The sequence below is a fragment of the Gambusia affinis genome, linkage group LG12 (genome assembly GCF_019740435.1).
Source record: "Gambusia affinis linkage group LG12, SWU_Gaff_1.0, whole genome shotgun sequence".
Lineage (NCBI taxonomy): Eukaryota > Metazoa > Chordata > Actinopteri > Cyprinodontiformes > Poeciliidae > Gambusia > Gambusia affinis.
Genome location: NC_057879.1, coordinates 12,376,589 through 12,394,042, shown reverse-complemented (window position 1 = coordinate 12,394,042; position 17,454 = coordinate 12,376,589). Strand labels below are relative to the sequence as shown.

General features: G+C 36.8%; 2 protein-coding genes across 2 annotated transcripts; both read left to right on the top strand.

The window, feature by feature from the left end:
* The first annotated feature begins 556 nt into the window (after nucleotides 1-556).
* Nucleotides 557-10,960, top strand: pask (PAS domain containing serine/threonine kinase). The gene is made up of 20 exons (XM_044134954.1): nucleotides 557-1,171; nucleotides 1,294-1,508; nucleotides 1,614-1,784; nucleotides 2,187-2,318; nucleotides 2,745-2,879; nucleotides 3,028-3,250; nucleotides 4,104-4,285; nucleotides 4,356-4,485; nucleotides 4,587-4,758; nucleotides 5,978-6,210; nucleotides 6,341-6,458; nucleotides 6,569-7,113; nucleotides 7,210-7,352; nucleotides 7,763-7,930; nucleotides 8,032-8,157; nucleotides 8,266-8,400; nucleotides 8,487-8,686; nucleotides 9,882-10,015; nucleotides 10,098-10,247; nucleotides 10,330-10,960. Exons 1-20 carry the CDS (start codon nucleotides 979-981, stop codon nucleotides 10,485-10,487), a joined length of 3,663 nt encoding a protein of 1,220 aa, XP_043990889.1. The 5' UTR covers nucleotides 557-978; the 3' UTR covers nucleotides 10,488-10,960.
* A 2,875-nt stretch (nucleotides 10,961-13,835) lies between these two features.
* mterf4 (mitochondrial transcription termination factor 4) lies at nucleotides 13,836-17,389 on the top strand. The gene is made up of 4 exons (XM_044134268.1): nucleotides 13,836-13,995; nucleotides 14,179-14,599; nucleotides 15,188-15,372; nucleotides 16,884-17,389. Exons 1-4 carry the CDS (start codon nucleotides 13,969-13,971, stop codon nucleotides 17,283-17,285), a joined length of 1,035 nt encoding a protein of 344 aa, XP_043990203.1. The 5' UTR covers nucleotides 13,836-13,968; the 3' UTR covers nucleotides 17,286-17,389.
* The last annotated feature ends 65 nt before the right edge of the window (nucleotides 17,390-17,454 follow it).

Genomic DNA, 17,454 nt, shown 5'->3' with positions numbered 1-17,454 from the left:
ATTTTATTTTATTTTATTTTATTTTATTTTATTTTATTTTATTTTATTTTATTTTATTTTATTTTATTTTATTTTATTTTATTTTATTTTATTTTATTTTATTTTATTTTATTTTATTTTATTGTGTTTTTTTTTGTTTTATTTTATTTTATTTTATTTTATTTTATTTTATTTTATTTTATTTTATTTTATTTTATTTTATTTTATTTTATTTTATTTTATTTTATTTTATTTTATTTTATTTTATTTTATTTTATTTTATTTTATTTTATTTTATTTTATTTTATTTTATTTTATTTTATTTTATTTTATTTTATTTTATTTTATTTTATTTTATTTTATTTTATTTTATTTTATTTTATTTTATTTTATTTTATTTTATTTTATTTTATTTTATTTTATTTTATTTTATTTTATTTTATTTTAGCTTGGCTTTGTCAGAACGATTCCGTGAAGGCGGGTTTTCCGGTCAAAGTATCCAATAGAATTTCTGTAATAGCCACAAGGAGCTCCGATTGGCTAGAAGAAAGGTATCCGTCTTTTCCTTGAAACCCGCGGTTTCCAAATATAACACTCGGGGGAGTAGAGACTTGTAGCAGGCCTATTATTGTCAGTAACAATAACTAGGCTTGTTTTTTTAACTAAGAGTAAACGTCTGGGAGGTCGTGACGCTTTACCAACACTCCGCTAACCTCGTCTAAGAATGCAGCTTTTCAGGTGAAGCGAGTAACCAAAGCAAAAACTGAGTTCAGTGGGTCTATTTGTAGTAGCATTAGCATATGAGTTAGCAGCCAGAAATCTCAGCGCAGACTCCGTTACCTTGTCAACTAACACCAACTGAAACTGCCTCCTAACAACGAGGAAATACAAGCCGCCATACTCAAGTTGATGTGGGTGTAAAGGCTACTTCACCAGCTGCTCGGGTGTCCATTAAAACCTCCTCAGTTAGTTGACTTCCACCTCAGATGATGAAAAGCAATGTCGACTGATATTAGATCATACATAACCTTGGGAAACAAGGGACATACCATCTGTGTGCTACCCGACCTCTCCTGCGATCAGTTGAACGATGATTTAGACCTGAATAAATCCTTCCCAGGTACTCAGACACCGAGCAACAGCAAAAGTTTTGTTGCTTTGCAGCATCGCGATTATCCTGATTTCATTACAGGTAAGATTTATTTCTACATCTGTCAGCTTGACAAGTCTGGATGTTTGAAATCCACTTAAGCCAAAAGCGGAAGCACAACTAATTAGCGCTCTTATTGGAAAGTGGATAATTGTGTGTTACAGGTGAGCCTTTGGATGTTTGCACTACAATGGCAACAAAAAAACATTGTTTACTTCCTGGCTCCCAAGTTTCTATTGACTCCTTTCCAAATTCTTCCACTGAATCTGAGGAAAGCTTCATCAATCTGGTTATTTCTGGAGACTTTGCTCTGTCAGAACATCCATCTGCCATCAACCCTAACAAAGTTGTTCTTGTCGTCTCCCACAAAACAACTGAGGTACTGTACCTGCATTCAAACATTTACTGAATAGCTCTTCATATCTGGAACTAACAACTTAACTAAGTCCTTTTTACACTTTTTTTTTTTTTTTTTTTTTTACAGATTTTATCAGCGAATGACCAGGCGCTCAAACTGTTTGAATGTTCCACTGAGGATCTGGTTGGAAAGAAATTGTCTTCTGTCTTAAAGAAAACGACTCAAGTTTTGGAAGAATCACTGGAAGAAGATTATCAGCTTGCAGATGGAACTGTTGCTATTGTGTCTGGAAAAGTGGTATGAAATCCATGAAACTGAAATTGTTTTCTGAGTTTTATAGCTCGTCATGTAGTTAACTGGGCTGCATAATATGAAGAAAATAGAATGTTATAATAATGTTTTGTCATGACAATGTCCCCATGAGATTTAGCATCTTGGTTCCTTAAACTTGAATCACACACATGAATCAACTGGCAAAATGTATTATTGGCAAGCAGAGTTTGAATGCAAGCTCCTTGAGAAATTGCCAATATTGCACCCAGGCAGTCCTTTCTCGTAGTAATATGGAACACATGAATATTGTGTGACTATTGTGATTCACTATATTGTACCAATCTAGTGCTCCATTAACTACAATTGTCTACTCTCCTGGTGAAATATAGGTGTGCCTTTTTAAACGTTTGTGATTTTGTTTTCAAGGTGGATGCTGTGACATTATCTGGAGAGGTACCAGTATCAGTGTGTACCCACAGGCAGTCAGAAAACGAAGACCGGCTTATCATGATGGAATGTGTGGAGAGGATATCCTCCTTTGTGTCCTTTTCCCAAGATGTGAGTACACCAATGTTTATCCTGGAAAAATTACCTTCATATGATGCACACTTCTACTGCACAGAAAGATACAGAACTTTATTTTTGTATTTTTGTCTGTCATTAAATCAGACTAAGTTTTTAATTCAGATGTTGTGAATCAACATATCAGAATCTCACGAATCTCACAAATCTCACATGACATAATCAGTTGAGCTTTCCAACTGATTATGATTGTTTGAATGTGTATCTAAACCTCTGAATTTAAAGAAAGTAAATATTATAACTGCCATTTAATACATAGAAATCATATTTGGTAAACATACCTGACCCCAGCATTAAAATAGCTTTGATTTAATGTCAGACAGTGCAGAAAAAGGGATTATGTGTCTTTCCATGGTCTATTTAAATATCTGATGTCTGCTGCATATTTGATGTCATTTTAAGGGCTCCATCCTAAGCTGTGACTTGGCGTTTGCTTGTCTCCATGGATATCACAACCCCGAGGAGCTGAAAGGAGTGTCTGTAAAGGAGCTAATCCCATCTTTACAAATCCCCGTCTACAGTCATGCGTTGCCGAAAGTAAGCTCACGATATAATTTACCTCATGACATCTCCCTTTTTTGACATTTTTTGAAAAATTCCAGTCCCTAGCCGGTGTCCATCAGATTTTTTTAGCTTTAGCATTTAATTATTCTGATTATGACTGCATTTTCTCCCTTTCTTTCAGATGCTGAGGGTTCAGAAGGTGTGTGGGAGAAGCACAGGAGGTGCATCTGTCCCACTCTATGTGAAACTTCAGGGGGCAGCGCTGTGTGGGAAACCCCAATACCGCCACAGCGATGGCGGCACCTTGTCAAGACACGGCTCCCATCTCATTTCTCCTGTGAACAACATGAGACTTTCAGATCATAAGAACTTCAAAGAAGCTCTAACTAAAGAGGAATCTTCAGGTTGGTTATCTATAATGTGTTTATATATATTGCAACATTAAACAGCAGATTTTTTTTCATCATAATAGAAATGAAATGGAAAAATAAAAGAAATGTTTGTTAAATCACGCATCAAGTCAAAAAGCTTTAATGAGCTGAAACAATTCAGTACACTCCTAGAGAAAAAAATAGTAGTTACAAGATGAATTTATTTAATTTTTTTCATTGTAATGACAGTTACAAATCCTCAGTGAGTTTCAGACATTTGCCACTCTGTACATTTGTGGCTTCGTTTGTTTTGTACCTGCCGTGGGTAATCGTATGTGCTCGCTTTGACAACCAGCAATCTAATGTCCTATAATCTATTAGTCTGCTGAAAGGAAATGTGTTTTTATGACTACAATAGATAATTCCTACCAGCACAAGGACGCTCAGAGGTAATTTGGTTTGATTAGATGTGTTCTGTTATATTCCATAAGAGTCAAATGAGTGAGTGAATCAAAATAATTGGAAACTGGGTGTCATAAAAAGTTTCCACAAAAATTACAATTGAACTAAGTTATAAATGACAGTTGAGCATTTGATTGATTTTTTATATATATATCTCCATAACTTATGAACACTAAAGTGTTACAAAATGTCTTAAGTCAGTGATATCCTTTTTTTTTTCTATGGCATCCAGAAGCACCAATTTAAAAAGATTGTGAGCTACCAATAGTTTTATATATTTATTTTTATTAAAACCACATAAACTGTCTTATTTTATTCCTATATGCACATAAATAGGTCTTTATTTTAGTGAGACAAACTATATGTTATTCTTGAAATCACCGACTTGATAAAACTTGATTTTTGTCTTTTGGATCTTTGACAGAAGACAGATTTGACCACATTGTCTCCTGTCCCATACCAACGCCAGAATACTCTGCAACTGTCTGGGCGTTCGCTCCTTTGAGCGGCCTTCTGCTCCTGTGGCCAGATGGCTCAATCTTCAGCATTCACAACCATCTGGCCCTCAGATTGTTTGGGTACAGCAAGGACGAGCTCATAGGAAAGGTTAGTCAAATTTACCAGTCCAGCAAGGCGGCTCAGACCAGATCTAATTTGTGTCGCTTTTCATCAACAGAGTGCCGCTTTTCTGATGCCCGGTTTCTATGAATGGATGACTGGCCCGGACAAAAAGGCTGACGCTGTTTCTGGCACTCGCGTAGAGCTGGACAAAAGTCCAGCCATGTCCAAAATATCAGAAAATTATGGTGAACCCTTCTGTTTTTCTGAAAATTTCTGGATTGATCTCTGCCTTTTCCGCAAAGACTATTTCTACATGCCGCATCATTTAGGTGCTTTTTCATCTCAGATCCTTCGTCCTTGGTGGCTGGAGACATGGGAATGGTGCAGCAGGCTATCCTGAAAAGAAGTTCCACAGGAAGAGGCAGGATCTTTACTGGAACCAGCTCCAGGCTGGAGAATCAAGGCAGTGCCATGTCGACATTCTCTCTTCCTGCAGTTACCTCCACACATCTGGTCATGTAAGTTATCATATACTATATACTTATTTCTTCATGAATGTAGTTTTTTTTTTTTTCTCAAATGCATGACTTATTGGTTGTGGGTATTATATAGGGTCACATACATATTTATTATGATTGTGTAATACTGACCATAACAGATCTATGTTAGCAGTTGTTTAAAGAATTTTGATGCACCATTTTTAATACTTTTGTCTGGCTTCTCCTAAATACTGGAGAAGCCTAAATGCATTTAATGCTGTTAAATGCATTGAAGCATGCATTTAACAGCGCTTAAATGCATGCATATTTAATGTGCTTTGCAATGAATCTGGACACATAGCACCTCTATTGTCAAATCTGATATCTACCATCTCTGGCCAGTAATCACATTTAAACACCTTAATACATGTTTATTTTGTCTAAACTGGAGACTGTGTGAATTCTAGATGTAAGAATATGTATAACACAATTATCCAGCCTGGTCTAAATGCACACTTGTAATTCACAAAGCCATAGCTTTGTAGTATCTATTGGACAAATAACGTCACTGCTATTTTTTCAACAGTAGTCTGTTTTTGAGTCTAAATGAATGGCATGTCTGTCAATATTACTGTGAAATGATTGCAGGTTGTAAGTTCTTCATGTTACTCTGCAAGTATTACAATCACACTTTGATTTTCATCATTTATGCTTTATTGAGGTAATCTAATAGTATCTTAAGATTGACTACATTTTTGTTTAAATATGTAAGATCTTCCACAAAGATGGCAGCAAAAAAAAATTACCAACTGCATCTATATAGGTGCCCAAAACAATAGAGGAGGTAAATCTTTTTATTAATCATAACTTTGCAGATTGTTGCAAAATTATACTTTCAAAGGGATTTCTATCTATTTTACACAGACTAGCTAATAACATCAAGTGATATCAACATGAATGAACAGAGTATATTGACAAACTCATATTACAGCTACAAAATGCAATTTATTTTATTTGTATTTTTTGTAACTTACAATCATAAAGCAGTTCATAAATGTAAAGTGAAATGTTAAGTCTAAATCTGGACTTAAATGTTTGCCTACATTGCTTTGTAGTTATAGCCAGACAAAATATGAAAAAGCTCCAGAATTATCAATATTTGTAAGGCACTGTATCAACATTCTTTTGTAAGATTTGAACTTAAGTATTATTTTTCTTTCTCAACTTAATAAACTGAGTGAATAAAATGTGTTTCCAGGGCCAATAATACTGCAGAGCTGATTGAGGAAGCTACCCGGGCGGCTCCCGGCAGTGAGCCGCTGGATAGTGCAGATACCACCCAAGCTCTCCTTAAGACATTCGCCTGGGTGGAAACTCCAGATGAAGACACCTGCTGCTTGATTTCCACTGAGTCGTCCAACCAGAACAGAGATAAGCAGCTGCTCAATGTGATTCAGCAAAATATTGCACCTGCGGTCAAGATTACGCCAGGTGCTATTTACGTTCACCTTTGCTTCCTTTAAATTAGTTTGTATGTTTTAACTTGAACATGTTTTGTCAGCATTTGTCAAAGCTCAGGAAAACAAGTGAAAACTTAATGATATTGTGAAATATTTTGTAGATACACCCATACAGGATGAGAGAGCAGGTGGCAGCTGTAATGAGGCGAGAAAAGATCATCGCTCATGTGCAGCGGTCCTCCAAGAGTCGAGCTTTGAGATCATTTCAGTGGACAGCAGGTCATTAGAATGTGGCAATGATGCAATTACAAAGACCTAAAGATGCACTCTTTGTATAAGAGAACAGTAGAAATTAAAATACAGCTTTGCTTTTGAATTTAATTTCTCAGATCATCATCTGGTTTCTCTGACAAGTTTGCTGGCCGTCTTAGTCGTGATGCTGCCCCGGTGAACGAGTCTAAATCAGCTCATCTGTTGGACTCAGCCAGCTGCTTTGTGAACATCGACTGCAACGGAGATGCTGTGACCTGCTCTCTGGCAGAGCTGGATCTGAGCGATGACATGGAGGTGCTCAGCATCCGAGATTACACCGGTGATTGCCTTCGCTCTGTGGCACCCTGTGATACAGCCGAGCTTCTACGGACGCCCTCTCCGGGTGTGGCAGAATCAGAGCAGAAAGTGGAGAGCGCTGGTGCTGCGGTGAAGGCCGAGCTTGGTTTGAGCGAAGAGCAGGATCAGTGGGGAGCGCTCTCTTTGATTCATAAAGGAAAGAGCCAAGAGTGTGGAGTACAGGCAAATAGTTTGTCCGACATGCCTGCCACATCAACACCGAAAAAACAGACAGTGAATGGACAAGCCGTGACCTCAAACATTACTCAGACGCTAGAGGGACAATTTGTAGGAAGTGGATACCACAGAGACGGCACAAGAGTAGGTTGGTAATGAAGTTTCACTGCATGTCAGTTTTCCTTATTCTAATTGTTAACATAACAGCCGGACTAACGTTTACTGTCCCTCTCCTTTCCACTAGATGTGCAGTGTGACGTTTGCAGGACTAACCTCTCTGATGGACGCTTCATGTTCTGCGTGTGGATAAAAAGATCGAACCAGCAGGGGGCACTGTTGCAAACTGAGCCTTCACTTCACAACCATTCAGGAGCTAGCCCAGGAACTGTGAGTTCCGGCTGAGAGTTTTATTTTAGTTACTACGATACTTAATTGTGTAATGTATATGTACGTCAAATGGAAATTTTACCTTGCCAGAAAAAACAAAGCAAATCTAAAATGCATAAAGCATAAAATAAACATAGAATGTATGTCCATGCACATACAGAGCAATTCAAACATCAAAACAAGACTTGGAAATGAATAATTTTCGATAAAAGTGGTGAAACTGAATAATTAATTCAGTTTTTCCTCGTTTAAAAATCATACATTCAACAGATTTCCTACAGAAACTTTTCATACTTGTGGAACTTTAAGTCTTCTGTCAGAAAACAGTGAGTAACGAGGAAAAGAGGAGTTATTGTAGATCTTGGTAGCTTTCTTATACATGGTTTATTTTATTGTGTTCTGTCCATCAGAGGTCTGGTGAGGCCGGTGAAGGAGAACCGCTGCGCTCCACTCTGGACCTGGAGCATTCTCGAGCTTGTGACGGGCAGTTTGAAGAAGAATACCAGCCAATCAAATCTGTGGGGAAGGGAGCATTTGGGTTTGTCTGGAAGGCAATAAGACGCTGCGATGGACAAGAAGTATGAGACTTTTGTTTTACGTAGAACTGTGGTAAATTCGACTTAGTTCTACGTAATTGTAAATCTATATGTAAATATTTTTCCATATGAAAAATTTACAGGTAATTGTGAAGTTTATTAGCAAAGCAAGAATAATGAGCGAGTGCTGGGTAGATGACCCCATGTTGGGAAGAGTGAGCCAGGAGATTGCCATATTAACCAGAGTTCAACACCATAACATTGTCAAGGTAACATTTCTGTCAGAACACTTAAATCAATCAGGTTCTTTTAAACATAAGGAAAAACCTCTGTGATCCCTCTTATGAGTGTTTGTGCTTGTGTGTGTCTGCCTACAGGTAGCAGAGGTGTTTGAGAATGGAAGCTATTTCCAGATGGTGATGGAGAAACATGGAGATGGTTTGGATCTTTTTGAATTCATAGACATGCAACCAAGACTGGATGAGCCCCTGGTCAGCTACATCTTTAGACAGGTATAAGAATGACCAGCGATGGTGATGGTTGAAGGTGAGATGAAGTGTTTTATTGACCCAAACTACTTTTTTCTTTTTTTCCTCAGATTGTGGCAGCTGTTTTCTACTTGAGGGCAAAGAACATCATTCACAGAGACATAAAAGATGAAAACATCATAATTGATAAGTGCTTTCACATCCGATTGATAGACTTTGGCTCTGCGGCCATTATGTCTCCTGGGAAGCTGTTCTATAATTTTTGTGGGACGTTGGAGTACTGCTCCCCAGAGGTGCTTCAGGGAAATGCGTGAGTGTTTCACCTTGTGAATAATAAGTCATGTGTGCTTCTTAAATAGGTTCCAGTTCTGCCAAAAATTTAAATATTTGAACACCTTTGCAAGGAGAAGTAGTATGAAATGAACATTTGTAAAACTTATTCACATTTGACACATTGCAGCCACAAACATAGCAATTTACAACTCTTGCTACATGTTCTGTATTAGATTTATGTCTGAATTGTGACTGGACCATTTTAACACAGGCTTGTTATTTTTGCTATTTAAGCATTTTTTTTCTACTGTTAAATAAACCAATCAATAAATATGAAAAAATAATTGTATTACCTAATGTATCTGTTTTACAGAAGGAGCTTATTTGGTCATTTTTAGATAGCTTTTTTTATAGCTGTGACAAATTTATAGACGATAGGAAGGATTCATTTAAAAAGATATTTGTCACTATTATGACTGTTGCAGTAAATGCCACAATATTTCATCACATTTTCAGTCCATATTGGCCAACCCAAATTTAAACGCCAGTTATTGTATTTCTTCCACCTCACAATTATTTGCTGCATTTTACTGGTCTCTCATAGATCTCAGTGAAATGCATTACACTCTGTGACAAAAAGTGAAAAATGCTAACTTTCGAAAGGTGAGATTATTTTTTTTAAGGCACCATAAGTATTTTTATTTTAGGTCTGCTATCAGCCTCTGTTGCATATGCTTTCTACAATATGTGTAAGTGGCAGCCCAAGAGAAAAGCGGTGGTAAAAGATAAGATCCAGAAAAGCAATTTTAATAGTATTCCACTTGGTACAATTAACCCTTTAAAATTGCAACAGGTTTTAATTTACTCCTCATCTAACTCTCAGCACCACTGAAAAGATTATCTGTGTAGCACTTTGTGTAATATAAGAGCTAACATACTGTTTTATCAGGAAAATAATAAGTACCACAAAAATGATATAATTGACAGTACAGTGTGTATTAAATGGTATACTGAGGTGCTTCCTGCTTAAGAAATGTTTGTTTAAAGGGAGTGTTCTCCTGATCATCACTCTTGAAACAGTTTCTAGAGAAACATTTTGCATTTTCCATGCAAAACGACCCATTAAACTTTATGTTTATGAAAACCATGCAGTGTTAAGAAAACACCCCTTGTTCAACTAAAAGCCCTGAAACTAAACACTATTAATCTGATGATTGTGCTCCTAAATCCAGCTATGAGGGACCAGAGCTGGAGATGTGGTCTTTGGGGGTTTTGCTCTACACTCTGCTGTTCAGTGAGAACCCGTTCTGTGATGTGGGTGAAATCCTTGATGCCAAACTTCGGCCTCCATTCCCCCTGTCTCCAGGTATAATGATGATCCGTGCCGCATTTTGTTTGCTCTGTCTTTTTACAATTCAGCTATGCATATTTTCTGTTTGCTGCTCCAGAGCTTCACGGTATTTTGCAAGGCCTGCTGCACCCTAATCCTGCAAAGAGGATGACTTTAGACCAGCTTCTGTTGCAGTCGTGGATCAGCCAGCCCATTTCCCTGGTTGAATACAGTTGGACTGAGGTGGTTCTTGCATCTCAGAGCTTCTGTAAGTATTCTTCGGCATCAAGCGTAGACTTACAATAATCTGCCGTCCTTTAATGTACAGAGTCGTTCTCTTCTTCTGCCAGGTTCGCCACAGAATCAGGAGCCAAGTCCCACTGCATACGCGGGACAGAGCTTGTTCCCAGATTATGGCGATGGGACTCTGTCGGAGGAAGATGAGGATGAGAATCAGTCAATGGCGGCCCTGGAAACTGAGCTCCAAAAATACCTTTTTGGAGATTGAAGACTAAATTTGAAGCAGCAGAAATCTTAACTGCCTGACATTTTGTAATATGAATATCTAAGTTACAAAACAAGAAAAGATAAGCTTTTAGAAGGGAAATCTGGTAGACCAAATTTTAATTTTTTTTAGTAAAAAGTTTTTAATCATTGGCTCATCGCAATTTTCCTCCAGTGATATTTTATGATCTATTATGGAGAAGAAGATATAAAGTCAAAGAATTTTGATAAGTAAAAATTCTTCGACTCATCATTTGATTTCATAGTCCAAAGTTGGTTTAGATATATATTTTTCTTTTCTTTTTATTGCTGTAGCATTGTGTGGATAGATTCCCAACTTTCTATTTTTTCATTAATTTATTTTTTGAATCGCAACTTTCTAATAAGAATTTTAATCTTGATGTTTAGATATTTTAATTGCATATAAAACATATAAACACTTTTTATATTTATTTTTAAGCATCAATAAATGTTTTTCATAAAACACGTTCCTTCTAATTTTTGAGAAATTGCCTATGGTGTGCCTTAGAGTCCTTATAATTCTTAAGAATTCCATCATGTTTATTTCAATAACTAGCAAGAATTTTGTAAAAATACCAAACAACATTAAATGTAATTGAAGTTGTAAAGTGAATCAGAACAGACTAAGAAGTGTAGGACACTGAACGATCATAAACAGCTTTTTTAATAATCAGAAACTGAGTTGTATCTGGGTGTAGTGATGAAATATAATTTGCTAACCTGTAAATTTTACGCTATATTAGCATAGATATTTTCTCACCCATGCAAAACGTTGCATTTAGTTATTTAATTTACTTCCATGGTCAGATATCACACCCCTAGACACGCAGACTTCTGCAAAGAAATGATGTCTCTTTCAGTAGTTCAGGAAATTCCAGCTGTGATAGCATACCACATAGGCAGAAAGTCCGTCAACTATCGGTGGCACAATAAACTAGAAGCAATGGGAACAACAGACGCTCAGGAATGTTGAGCTCTATAGGCCAAAGTTCATCAAACTGGCTCAGGAAAAGTCTGCAGATGACTTTGTGGAATAGGTTTTAATTGCCAAGCAGCTGCATCCAAGTCTTTTGTCACCAGGTACAATGCAAAGTGCACAGCCACTGGACTTTAGAGAAGTGGAGACATGTTCTCTGGAATGATACCAATCTATTTAGCTATTTAACTGATGAGTGCAAGTTTGGCATTTGCTAAAAGAACAGTACTTGGCTGATTGCAATGCATTAAGAATAAAGTTTGATGCAGAGGGGATTATAGTGTGTGACTGTTTACTCAGGAACTGTGCTTCATATCTTAGTTCCAGTAGAAACGTTTCCAGCCCCCAGTACAACATTGCACAAAGAAATCCAAAAAGTATGAATGAACAGGTTTGATGTAAAACTTTATGACCAGACCTCAACAGAACACCTTTCAAATGCCCTGTAGGAAAAAATGGCCTCTAAGATCAAAAATTGGGTTGTCCACCTATTCCACGTCTCAAGAAAGGTTTGTGGTAATATAGTGTATAATTTGAGAAATATGTAGTGTTTTCATTTTTATTTGGGTAAAACAAATTGCAATGGGTTTGTTGGACATCATAGAGTTTAAAACAAAAAAAGAAAGAACATGGACAAAACACAAAAATGATACTTGTTTGGTTTGGAGGCTGTATTTCAAGTCTAGAAAAATGACAAGACAAAAAAGCAGAATTCTGTCACAGTATTGCAAAACCTATAGTAAGAAAATGTAGGTTGCAGATATTTGTTGTCTTATGACATATCAAACTGTTATAAACTCAAATTCACCGTTTTCACTTTCAGATATGTCTCTGAAGACCTCTCAATTACAGCAAACATCACAACTCACCTAGAAAGCAAAAAAAGACTACTTCCTGACGTCTCACAGAGATTTCATATTGCACCCTGCTGTGATATGGCAGCAGATAAAAAGGCCCTATGGAGATTTATAGAGACTACACATAAAATCATGAACCAACAACTCGCCCATCATAGCGTCTACACTTCTCACCCATCATTCATCAACTGACTGTACCCTTTTATCCTTACGTAGGGTGACCAAACGTTCGTATTTCCCGGGACATGTCCGTATTTCACGTCCTGTCCCGGGCGTCCCGGATTTTTTTTTTTAGAAAGTGAGGAAATGTCCTGTTTTTTAATAGACAAGGTACACAATGGACAGGTTGACAGTCCTTCATAGATCTATACCTCCCGTTGCCTGCAAAAGACACAAAACATCCTCTATTCATCCTATTATGCCCATCATCCATTTGTCCCCTGAAAAATCCTCCTTCAAAACAAGCTCTACAACACCTTTTTAAGAGGATTTTTTCTTCATCATCAACGGATTCCCTATTAATTCTGTATTATAATTTTAGTTGAACCCCAAAACAGTGATATGTTCAGATTCAAGTTCAGCATTATTAAGTTTAAAAAATTTTCAATCAGATAGTAGGATGGATATATTATTAGAAATATTTTATACATTATATAGAATGCAGAATATGGGGCTGGTAGTTGTATTTGTATGAATTCCAGCGCATATAGAGGTAGAAGGAAATGAGAGGGCAGATAATATGGCAAAAAGGGCAATTCATAATAATATTAGTTTTAAAGTTAAAACAAGTAAATATGAGGGAAAGAGTATGGTTAAAGAAAAACTGATGGAAAAATGGCAAAAAAGGTGGGATGAAGAAAAAACAGGAAGATGGTTTTATAAAATTCTGAAAATAGTAGGAGAGAAAAGAAATGGAAGAAGAAATAGAAAGGAGGGAAGGGTGATAACAAGATTAAGATTAGGGCATACAGGTCTTAATTATACACTTTTTAAAATACAAAAGCATAATAATGGAAAATGTGATTATTGTGACAGATATGAAACGATAGAACATGTTATGTTAGAATGCCATAAGTATGAAAGAGAAAGAAGGTGTATGAAAGGAGAGTTTGAATGTATTAAGGAAAAGATTAATTCGATAGATATTTTGAGGAAGAATTCGGGGAGTAAACATATACAAATAATTATTAAATATTTAAAGAAAACTAAATTATTTCAAAGAATATGATTAAAATACTCGTGTGTGTGTGTGAATGGGTGCATGATCTAGGGGGGTGGATTATAAAGATATATATAAAAATGGATGAGAGTATGTAGGTATATATAAATAGGAAATTCATTTAGTTAAATTATATATTAAAGGTAGGAGTAGGAAGATACAAATACTTATATAAGTTGATAGTCCATTTCGAACCACACTCCATACCAGTAAATGGCGGTAATGCTGCTTAAAGTTTGTTGCCAACAGCCAATAAAATCAAGAAGAGGAAGAAGAAGAAGAAGTTGAACCCCGGTTCTTGAGTGCAGGTTGTGCACTACAGAATCGAATTATTGCAGAACGTGAACTAACTCACCGGAACGTTGCCTTGGCAATAGATTTTCAGTCGGACGACTAAGAACAACGTACCACCATGGGGACCCGTGTTGTTCTGCTGCAGGTGAGTTGAAATACCTTTTGAGATTATGTACTTTATTATAATTTAATTTGAAAATAGTTGGATTTTGGAGTGTGTGATTTATTGATCCAAATACCTCAAAAGTGTTGTTAAAAGGTCCTTAAAGTTCGTCATGCAGCTAATGAAACTGGTACAACCTTCGGACATTTTATTTTTCCTCCACAGGTTCTTCGACAAAAACTAAACTATGTTCCCTCCTCCACTTCCATCCCCGTCCAGTTTAAGACATTTAAAACATCTAATCTCCCTTTGAGCCACAGCTGCAGACTACTTTGCTCCGTTTCAAATCAGACCTCTTCTGTATTACAACACAACAAGAGAAACTCTCCTGAGCTGTCTCTGAGATCTTTGCTCGACATGGGATTCACAGAGTACCAGGCAGAACAATTGTATGACAGTATGTCCAGGATGAAAGGAAGGAATGCTGCCAAACACGTCTTATCAACGCTGTCAGCACTGTTTGTCCTGGGGCTTAACCCCACCACCGTGCATAAACTGCTGGACAAATGTCCAGAGCTCTGCGCGGTTAAAGAAATGCAGCTCCAGGAGAGGATAACCCAGCTACGGCGTCTGGGTTTTGTTGAAGGTGAGATTATTTTTCAAAGCAAAGTACTTCTGCATAGTACTGCATAGTACTTTGCAAAAGTATTCATGAACCTTTTATATTTTGTCACGTTTATTTGATAATACAACACAACGTGGTGCATAATTGTGAAGGGTTTAAGGATATTTGGATTATTATTATTATTTTTAATAAAAGTAAAAAAAAATGTAGTATTCATGTGATCTGGTCTTGATGGTTCTATCCGCAGTTTGCTTCATACCCTGTATGAATCACAACACAACATTAAATTTATAGTGGAGAACTAAGACTAGATTTTAACGCTAAGACCATGCCCAACACATGATGATGGATGGGTTTATTCAGCAGTGATATAAATATTGGTGAAAACATTTTAGAAAATGGATACAGCTAAATATAGGTAAATATTCAAATGTTAAACTGTAAAAGAAATAAGTAAAAACATACTACTTGCACTATGTTGTGATGGTGTATCACATCAAATCTTTAAAAAATTCATTGAAGTTTGTGATTATAATATGGTACAAATGTGAAGAAATTCAAGAGATTTGGTACTTATATCAAACCTAAATGTCTTCATCTCTCCTGTAGGGAGTCTTCAGAGAACCGTGTCCCACTACCCAAAGATCTTAACCGTGCCGATAAAGTCTGTCAAATCTGTGGTGCAGTTCCTCAGAGAGAAGTGTCTGTTTACCACCCAGCAAGTGGCAGAAATCCTCAGAGATAGTCCTGCAGTGGTGTTGGAGGACCTGGACCAGCTAGAGTACAAGTTCCAGGTCAGTAATTATAGAAGTGAAACCAATGGGGTTAATATTGTAAAGATCTCTAAGAAGAACTTACTTAAGCAGCCCACTTCCTTTTAAGACCACACCCACCTACTACCAACCCTAACCCCAATTCCTTTTACAGATTATCCAAGTTTGATTATTAGTGTATTTAACAGCCTGCTTTCATACACAACAGACAAAATAGTTGGTAACTCTTTGTTAATGGTCGCTGTTATTGAACAAAAAGGCCATGGTCACAGAAATAACTTGAAACTAACAAAAATAATACATGAAAATGTCAATTTTAGGTGTGGTAAACACCATGTCACCAAACAGCACAGATGATATTGTCATCCTTTAAATAGGCAGACTGACCGATTAGAGGACATACCTTAGTTTAACATGTAATAAGAAATTATTTTCAATTTCTTATTACAAGTACAATCATTTTTGTCTAGGCCTGTTTTATTGTTTTGTTTTTTTATTATTCTGTTAAACCACAATTCAAAAATAATATCAGATTTTCATTGGTTAATACCATACTATAGTACCATGTCTGTGCATAACAATAAAGAGATTCTCTTTATTATACATAATAAAGAGATTCTCTTTATTATACATAATAAAGAGATGGTACTGTGTATTTTCCAGACACACGGTGCCATTTTGTAGCATAATCAAGTAAATATGTTACCTTTAGTTGTTATAAAACATTGTATATATCAACATAACGTAGAGGAATTTGACATCACAATTTGAGCCCTTTAAATTGGCCTCTGTGTCTTTAAGAAGCTCCTGCTCTTTCTGTTATGCCATTTAAAATAGGAGTGCTGAACTGAGACGTGGCTTGTGTGATAAGATCAGCAGATGCACAGTTTCATCAGGTGTTTGCTAATTGCTACAGCTGCTTATCCGGAGGAGTTTAGTGGGGAAGCGCAGGGGGTGGAGTGCTCGGTGGCAGGAGGAGCTTTGTGGAAATAGGCAGTGCTTTGTGAAGGCAAACATTTAGGCACGAGTGAATGGATGCCACAAGAGATTAAAGGTTTTCGCAAACATGCAAGAAAGAATCAAAGCAACGCTCAAGCTCAAAAGTAGATTTTACAACCTGTCCCCTCCCCCGTTGACTTTCAGTAAAATGCTTTTGTTAGTTTCAAGTAATTTCAGTGGTCATTGTTATTTGGCCAATAACAGAGGGATACCAAAACTTTTGTCCAGGTCTGGATGTTGCGCTTTGTCTTAACCCACATCTTTGATGTCACTTTGTGTGACACTGACATGCAGCAGCGGTGCTCCCCCTGGTGGCTACAATGTTGTTTTTTGGATTGCTGTGAAGTGACTTCTCTACATGGCAATATTACATGGTTAATAACAGCGTTTTACTGTATAATGAAATAAGCAAGCTACTAATAGTAAGAGTTGTACCACACTCATCGAATTACTTTATATTACTACTCTGATTATTATTTTGTTATCTGTTTCTTCTTCTTCCTAACTGCATACATCAAATACTCTCTCCACAGTACGTTTACTTCAGAATGGGTGTCAAACAGGCCGAGATGGTGAAGTTCAGGTTGTTTCGTTTTAGTCTAGACGACCTGCGCTGTCGGCACACTTTCCTGGAGCGGCGAGGGTTGTATCAAACCCCAGACAAGAAAGGACAGACTACTATGATTAACCCCAAACTGGACAGAATCCTTAATGTGGACGAGGGGACGTTCATCGCAGATGTTGCCCAGGCATCGTCTGAGGAGTATGATGTGTTTCAGAAACTCTTGGCAAGAGAGTGGAAGGATGAAGAGTTCGAGCATGGCAGCATTGAATCTTCTAGTGAGGATGATGATGATGATGAGGAGGAGGAGGATGATGAAGAGGAGGAGGAAACCAGAGGAAAAAGTGGATACAATAAGAAGAAGAAAAAATAATGAATAAAAGGGAAGCATGAGAAGAAAGCATAGCACAAAGAATAAATTGCAGTAACTAATAAATTCATGCATCTAATTTAATAAATGAAATCCTTTTCTTTTTATTTCTTCTTCCTTCTCTTCATACCTATTTACTAGTATCATAGAGTATTATTATAACCAAATATGG